Genomic DNA, 8,643 nt, shown 5'->3' on the forward strand with positions numbered 1-8,643 from the left:
GCAGACGTAAAGGTAAGGATTGACAAAGCAAGGGCAGCATCTATACAGTTGAAGAACATATCGAACTCAAAACAACTGTCAACTAATTTCAAAGTGAGAATCTTCAATACAAATGTCACGACAGTCCTACTGTACGGAGCTGAAACGTGGAGAACTACTACATCCATCATCAAGGAGGTACATGTATTTATAAATAGTTTTGTACGCAAGATACTTAACGTTCACTGGCCGGACACCATCAGCAACAGCCTTCTGTGGGAGAGAACAAACAGCTTCCAGCTGAAGAGGAAATTAGAAAAAGACGTTGCAAGTGGATAAGACATACATTGAGGAAATCACCAAACTGCATCACGAGGCAGATGCTAACTTGGAATCCGGAAGGGAAGTGAAAAAGAGGAATGCCAAAGAACACATTACGCCGGGAAATAGAAGCAAATATGAAAACGATGAATAACAACTGGAAAGAATTTCCCAGGACAGAGTTGAATGGAGTATACTGGTGGGTGACCTATACTCCTCAACGAGGGGTAACAAGCGTAAGCGAGTAAGTGATAATTGCTTTGCTGATAAAAAAGTATGTAGACCCCAGTTTGAACCAGTTATCCTGTGGTAAAAAAAATGAAATTATGTTAACGAATTGAGCCGATTTCATCATCCTAAGGTGAACAGTATAATATTGTAAGAATATCTTTGAATTAAAAATTAACATTCTGAGTTGTGAATGATAACGAACATGTCATGGCTGTGATAATCTCCTATCATTCTAGCCAAATTGAGCGGAATAGCGTGTTGAACCTTCAACTTAATGGTTAAGTATTAGATTATGAAGCATCAAATACCGAATACTACGGGTTAATTCAGTTGGTAATTTCAGCACTTACCACTATCCAGGTCGTAAATATACAAGTATTTATAAGACACTTTATTCAAAAATCATCGATTACCATGTCTATCTTCATTGCTACCTTAATTCTGGTTTATGTGGATCATTAAGATTCGCAGAACATTTGCACTTTGTAGTACATCTATATATCCATAACCAATTTAGCTCACACAATAGCTTAGCATTTTTACATATCACGTCTGATATGAATGTATTCGCTCAAGGAAAACAACAAACATACATTAAAGCATGAGTCTCACACTCGGCCCTAACACATAAGGTGTGACCACTTATTTGAATACCAGATCACTGATTCTCAAATATGAACTTTGCTTCACTAACGTCAGCTTGGACAGCCCAATAGTGGCATTACCCTTCATATGAATCTGATTTAAACCTAAGTGAAATAAGTTGGCAGTGGTCATTAAAAAGATTAACTATTGCAAACCCTAATAAGGATATCAATAAAGCATTAACAAGACATCCAAATACTTCAAAATCCGTGATCTCTCTGCTTTTTGTGTTGAATTTATGTTTTAATTGTATCAGTAAATATACTTTAAGGATATGGATTATATATATATATATATATATATAAAGATTTTCAGTATTGTCATCTAACGTCATGAAATGATCACGGTGTATACTCGAAAAACAATAGACAACTCAGTCAATTTATGTGATATAAACTTAAATGTTCCGTCCCCTGTCCCGGTAAGTGGGATTTTTATGGACAGCTGATGTAATTTACAAGGATATTCAACTTACTATCGTAGTGAAAGTTTATTGGGTTTTAATTTGAGCAAATATATTTCCTTCTCTGTTAAAGATAAAGTTTTGCTGTTATCATGTCGAATACTAGAAAACCTTCCGTTCACCTGTTACGTTACAGAATGCAAAAACACGACTCAATAGGACGTTTTGTATCCTTACTGATGTCACGCTAAAAAGATTATATATGTGTTTGATGCCACAAACAATTGTTATTAATTGCCTTAACATAGTTGAAACGGTGAAAAGTTATATAAAAATGTAACATTGCATAGTATGGAAGATATATGGGGATGATAATAAAATCAATATAATCAAAGCAAATATTACTAAAATAGTGCTCACCTTTTGGAATATTCAGAAAGACGTGGATCAATAGTATTAGACTCAGAAAGATGAACTTGTTTAGGTTCAACCAAAGTTAAAACAGTAGCAATATTTTTTTCCAGCCACGGAAGGACGTTGGGTGAGGACCAAAGAGGATGCATGCGAGCGACATATAGACTTAGTAAACAACCAAGACTATCTGATTCGCTTATAAAAATAAAAAGAAACAAGAGAGTACGGCATTCAGTAATAAAAACTTTCAGCAACATTACATCAATATTATTGCAACGAGGTAGAACCACGTTGGATTCGTTGAATTCTTTCAGTCTAAAGTCAGTTATAATGTAGAACGTGGTACGTGGAGGTCTTAGCGACTTGAAAGCCTGGCCGCAGAGCCCAAGAGACAACTGCTTGAAAGTAGTCGCCCACGGTCTTTAAACGGGAAGTTTTTGATGTGTTGGCTACGCAATTCAAAACGCCGTACCACCGAAAACGGACATCCGTGGGGTAGGGTGAGGTTTGACATTTTTAGGGTTGAATTTTTTTTAACTCCTTCTTCCCGCTGTGAGAAGCAGATGGTTGTCCGTGGGAACACTTTACTGCCATCATACCCCTCTACAGTCAGTAGTACGACTTCGCCCTCGGGCCTCACATTGCTGCTTTTAGTCTTACCGTTCTTTAACCGACCTGCTTGGCATGGTGAGATCTAAAGCGACATGTGTTCCCGCCAATACAACACAGCTGGGTCATCATGATAGGCAATCAAGACCACCACGTCAAAGTAGCAGCTACGGTTGGGGAACTAAATCACATACACTTGGATGTTCAGAAATATTGTAGTGAACAAGAACACAAGTGGGGACAATCGAATGTATTTGAACGCAAAATTACAGAACATCTTAGTAAAATCCGAGAACCATACTGTAAATCCTTAATTTGCAAAATGCCAATCAATTGTCTCAAACTGGATTGTTCCTTTTGCAAATGTCAGCCAATTGTCTCAGAGTTTTCTTTTGTTTTCTTAGTTTTGTCCTTTTGTTTTCTGCCTCCAGGCATTTCACTTCCCATTGATGACACATACTACTTATATCTGTCGACATCAGTAGCATACACTACAATATAATCACTTAAAATACGATACCAAAGATATTCTCATGTATCACTGAGGATAAATGTAGATGCAAATAACTAAGAATATATCATTTATGACCGAATCAGATATATGAAGCTTGTTATTTATTGATGACGCCAGAAATTGCTGAATATACGATAGCTGACTAAATTGTAATAGTTACTACATATTTCACATTTTAAGATCAAAACGAACGTTCATATGGCCTTATTCTTCACACAATTGATACTTCATCCTTAAGTTGGAACCGAAGTAGAAAACTCCAAAAATATGACAAGACGCTTATGATGAAAATTCATTAAGGTATATACAGATACTAAGTTAATTATAGTAACAGTTGAAATATGCTCAGATACAGTACTACAAAATGAGACTAGTTATAGAATAAAAATATTACGCAGAATATTCAATCATATGACAACTTTTCCATTGTCTAAATTTCATTCTAAAAATTTACTTAATGAACTGATGGTGTACAAAACGTCGAATGGTGAGGCAGTAAGCAGTTAGTAATTGGGCATTATACAAATGGTTTTGACTAGAAATTCTAACCAAAAAGGTGCATAGGAAATATCATGTGAATGATGTTTACATTACTTGCAAAACACTTGATTAACTAATAATGGTTATCAATTAGATAAGGAGCTATGAATTTACTAACAATGCATCGACGTATTATCAAATAAACGTACCTCAATAGGACTTCTTTTCCAAAAAGGATAGATTTTTCAAGATTTGTAATACCACCAATACTTGTATGTTTAAGTAAACGCGACACAAATCCGGGAAACATGATTAAAGCATCTTGCAACTAAAAGGTACAGATGTATACAGCTAAAACTGATTTCGTAAAAAACACTTAGACGATATTCGTTTCATCAGATTAATTAATGTCTGTAACGCAAAAAATCACTGTATGAAGAAATGAACTGATATAATAAATCATGAAAGCAAAGCATGAAATACTAATGACAAGTAGGACCGACTACTTTACAAATTTTCACCGAAATCCGAAGGACGTTCGGGAAAGTTTCATGAACACTGAGGCGAAGACACAAAATAAGTCCCTGATAGCAAAATAATCCGTATTCATTAGTCCACGAATTACTAACTACTGACTTCAGAAAAAAAGATCTCTTTTAGTTTTCAACGAAGTTTGCAGCGACGTGAGCTCAACAATGAAACTTACTTCCAATTGCATGGCTATAGAAAACTTTAGATTGATAAGTATAATGAGTACTAATAGATCAAATAGTTTGCGCCATTCTTTCATTTCTTATAAGATGAGAGATCATTCACTAACCCAATCCAAACTTAGAATGATGCATTGGAAGTTACAAAAAAATGTAAACCAATAATTGGTAGCAGACAAAGTTTTCAGCTAGATAAGACATAAGAAGTGTGTGATCAAACCGTTAAATTATGTCAACATATGACTTCAGTGATGCCAATTGACACAGTTTGAATAGTATGAACTAACGTTTGAATAGCTTCGTGTCAGCTCGTTCAAGTCAAGCTTCTAAACAACCATGGAACCTTCCACAAATACTAATATGGTAATAAGTCTTGAACGAAGACAATTTAAAAGTATTAAGTATTTATATACTTAAAAGAAGCCAGTGAATATTTTAAATACATCCATCAGAATGATGAAATAACTGACCGAATCGAGTTTATTCAAAATCCTAATCAATGGGTAGTCAGTAAATAAAAGTGGAAAGCTTGAAGCATTAAATCATAACTGTCACAAAATGCGTTCAAAAAAAGATACTGATCAGCTAGCAAAATATCACCATCAATATGATAAATTAAACTAAGTAATTTATTTAAAATAATTGGTATGAACGAATGATAGGTAATACGTAGTAAAAATGTATAAATAAACTATTCAAGTTTGTTTTTGAAGGCAAACATAATAGGGAGAAGTTAAGACAAATTAAATCTATGATTGCTCAACTAATACATTAAGAAACCCATAATACCAATGGAAATCAAACATACACACTTACAGATTCATCCACACTCATCTTGTTTCCATCACATTTCTCTGGATCTTCGCCAATTAACTTACGAGCCAATGGTATAGATAAACCAAAATTGGGAAGTAAGTACAAGTTGCGCGAACCCTTTAAGTAGGCAGTAGAAACGTTGAATACTGTTTAATTGCTTCAAAAATAAACATTGGGTTGCAATTTTTAAACCATTTAAATTCAAATTTCTAGCCCTATGTAATTAAAAATCCGCAAGACAACGCACAGTAAATTTTGAATAATTAAGTGAACGACATGATTAACGATAATGAATTACAAATAATGCTTTATCTGTATGCTATGTAAAATACGCCAATACAGAACAGACATGTTTCAGGCACCATTTTTACTGACAATCATTGCTCACAAATTCCTCAAATCAAGGGAGTGTATTCAGTTACCTAATAAAACTTATTATCTGAAAGAGTAGTTTGAAAACTAGCAAGACAGCCTAGAATCCATAATAATATGATGTAATTATCACCTCGTCAGAGAACATAAGTACGAAAAATTGATGAAGCTATTACGGCAACGAAGTAGAAATTCAAATCAAACCTGCAAACATGAAGGAAAGGTAACAGGAGAGGATTCAAGCGTGAAAACTGTAGGTCACATGTAAGATCAGTACCTAAATACAGTGGACAAAACAAAGCGTATTGATAGGCAGACTACAATAAAATAACTGACAATCGGAAGTTGTTGTGTGAATTATACATCAAATGGTCTAAGTATAACTTAATCAAAACTACAGGAAGGTGAAGAAAAACTTGGAAAATGACTAAAATTTCGATGTAAACTAAAGGATTATTATGAAGTGAAATAATTAAGCAATACAATGGTATGTCCACCCTTCATTACAAGATAGTGAGTAAATACGTATACAAAAACGCGATAAACACTGGGTCAACTCAAATAACACATAATCAACAACCTCTACCAATTTAACTAACGAGAAACGGAACCAAACAAATTTATTTTAAATGTACCTTAAGCCATTCTGTAGACGGTAATATACAATAAGTACCTTAAAAATGTAGACTGAAACTGTCACTGTTCTTTGAGTTACAATGGCAGGACGTTTTGAGCACTAATTACAATACTTTCGGGATAAATAATGAAATAGGCGAGAATGTCAACCGACCGCTAAACTAGCTTGATGAAATAAAACCCCGAAAATATGTCTTGATATTTGTTATCATAAGTTTTCTATGAAAACGTGAGTATTCATCTAGCTTTAAATATGTTCTCGAACGAAGATTTAATAGAGGTGAGATTTGGGTACAACAGATGTCATTTCGTGATTATAATCACAAATACTGTAAACTTCCAAGACCTACTGAAGACATCCAACATGGTTATGTGATCAAACATTAGAAAGTGAGACTGATTAGTATCTTTTTATTATCAACCTTCATAAATAAATGTATTACGAATTACGAAAATGCAAAGTACTATTACGAGATTTACAGAAGCCCTTTCTAAAACTCACAGTTGATGGTAAAGAGTGAGAAACAATTGAAAAATTTGTTTATCTAAGTAAATGTAACTGATTGTGACAATAGTAATCTCAAAACAATTAAAACCATGTCACAGGTTAATAAAGCTTCATCTCTGAGGCTATTAAAGGCAGTTATCTGGTGTTAGAGAGCTGAAAGTACAAAGCTTTGAGCCATGTAGTTCTGCTTCATGTTTACTTAGTCTCTACATTACATAGACACTGTGATAATGGTATTTGTGCTGCAGTCTTTTAACAGTGATACATAGAAGAACGAAGGTTATCTACATCTGCCTTATGCGACCGATATTTTTGTACTGATAAATTTTTTCATTCTTTCTATCTTCAGAGTTATACAACATGATGTCTAGAGTATCTTTTTATGTTCACTAGATGCAGACTGCTTCCTAAATAATAGTAGTAGGCATAAAAACAAATCAAAACTATTAACAATCATCAAAAATGAAAAGTGCTCTAACAAAATAGGCTTATCATTTTGGAACTTACATTTAGGCTATCATACAAATCAATTAGGAATCTATACTGCCTAGAGTAAATAGCATAACAATCTATCATAAGTAGAACCGTCAAAGGATCATCTTCATAATCAAGGCTACAATATAAAACGAATCAAATTAAGTTATTTCACAATCTATAAGCTGAGATATTACAAAATCTAATAATGTAATTAATCAAAACTGCAGCAAAACGGTTTACAGAAAATTTGACATACAGAACATTTTTCATAAAAACTGAATTATTGTTGCCTTTATTAGGTTTTGATTTCAAGTGTACCAACCTAAACTAATGCATTACTGTACTTAACCTTTTTTTTCAGTTCATTTATACGGAAAGTGACCAACATAACACTTCACTTCAATCCTCAACCGTATAATAATTTTCTTACAACGACAGTCCATACCATTTTAACTAAAGAGAAATGGAACCAAACAAATTTTTTTTAAATGTACCTTAAGCCATTCTGTAGACGGTGATATGCAATAAGTACCTTCAAAATGTAGACTGAAACTGTCACTGTTTTTTTGAGTTAAAATGGCAGGGCGTTTTGAGCACTAAAGATTTTGTTCAGATGACAAAATATAAATGGCTTGATAATTTCACAACCAACATGAGCAAGCTACTGTTTGACCCAGCATTACAAAAGGCATTCGAATTACTACACTGATTCTTAGGGATTGAGAATTATTTCTTGCTGACGTCAGTAAAATCGTATTGGATGACAACAATGACTGGTAAACAAACCGTTTTTTCATACTTAAATGAAAGCGAAAGATGTTATAATTTTCAGACGTTACAAAGGTCAAATAAACACAAAAGCAAGTGACCTCTCAATTTTAGGAAGCAGTAATATTTTGGTTCACTATAAGAAAGACAAAGGTGAAGAAGTTATGTACATTGCAGTACACAGAAAATTACTCTATGCTTGTATCGCTACATCAAATATTTAAAGTAATATTAGGTATACAGAAAGCTTTAATGAATATGAAATATTTCAGATAGTCTATGTAGTAACACTTCTGTTCCAAAGTAAATCAATCTTTATCTGTGCCGAAAATTTTATCATACCACCATTTTGAACTGAATTATTTGAACAAGCAAGAAATTTTAATTCATGATCGCTAAGACATCCTAGTTGAATGAGTCTAACTAACTTATTAGGTACAGATTCGTGTGCTTGGATTCCAGCTACACACTAAGTGTGGGGGTTACCTGCCAGCCGCCAAACTGAATGGGGGTGGAATTGGATTTGAACCTGAGAATTGATGGCTAAAAGTCACGGATTGAATATGTTACGTCTGGCCGATTGTGAACGCTATATTCGCTTCCCTAAGCTAGTTCCGTACCCCCGAGCTAGAACTATACACCGACTTGAAGACCAGAGAAAAGGCACAAAGTGTGAGGGAAGTACTTTACTACAGGGTTCATTCATGTACAGAAAATACAGGGATTTTATAGTAATTTAAGAGACCTTGAGTTTTACCGA

At 34.0% G+C, this 8,643-nt stretch overlaps 2 protein-coding genes across 2 annotated transcripts in view; one reads left to right on the plus strand and one right to left on the minus strand.

Annotated features, from left to right (window-relative positions):
- Positions 1-3,906, minus strand: part of Smp_210850 (putative dystrobrevin) — a gene marked incomplete at its 5' end in the record, with an annotated part of 13,117 nt that extends 9,211 nt beyond the window's left edge. Inside the window, 2 exons of the mRNA XM_018789209.1 lie at positions 2,000-2,188; positions 3,806-3,906. Coding sequence (XP_018654675.1) covers positions 2,000-2,188; positions 3,806-3,906 — 290 coding nt within the window. The remainder of the gene's footprint in view (positions 1-1,999; positions 2,189-3,805) is intronic.
- Positions 1-8,643, plus strand: part of Smp_170100 (hypothetical protein) — a 43,397-nt gene that overhangs the window by 6,117 nt on the left and 28,637 nt on the right. Inside the window, exon 7 of the mRNA XM_018789210.1 lies at positions 7,146-7,191. Within this exon, the coding sequence (XP_018654676.1) occupies positions 7,146-7,191 (46 nt within the window). The remainder of the gene's footprint in view (positions 1-7,145; positions 7,192-8,643) is intronic.

Source organism: Schistosoma mansoni, chromosome W, assembly GCF_000237925.1.
Source record: "Schistosoma mansoni strain Puerto Rico chromosome W, complete genome".
Classification (NCBI taxonomy): Eukaryota; Metazoa; Platyhelminthes; class Trematoda; order Strigeidida; family Schistosomatidae; genus Schistosoma; species Schistosoma mansoni.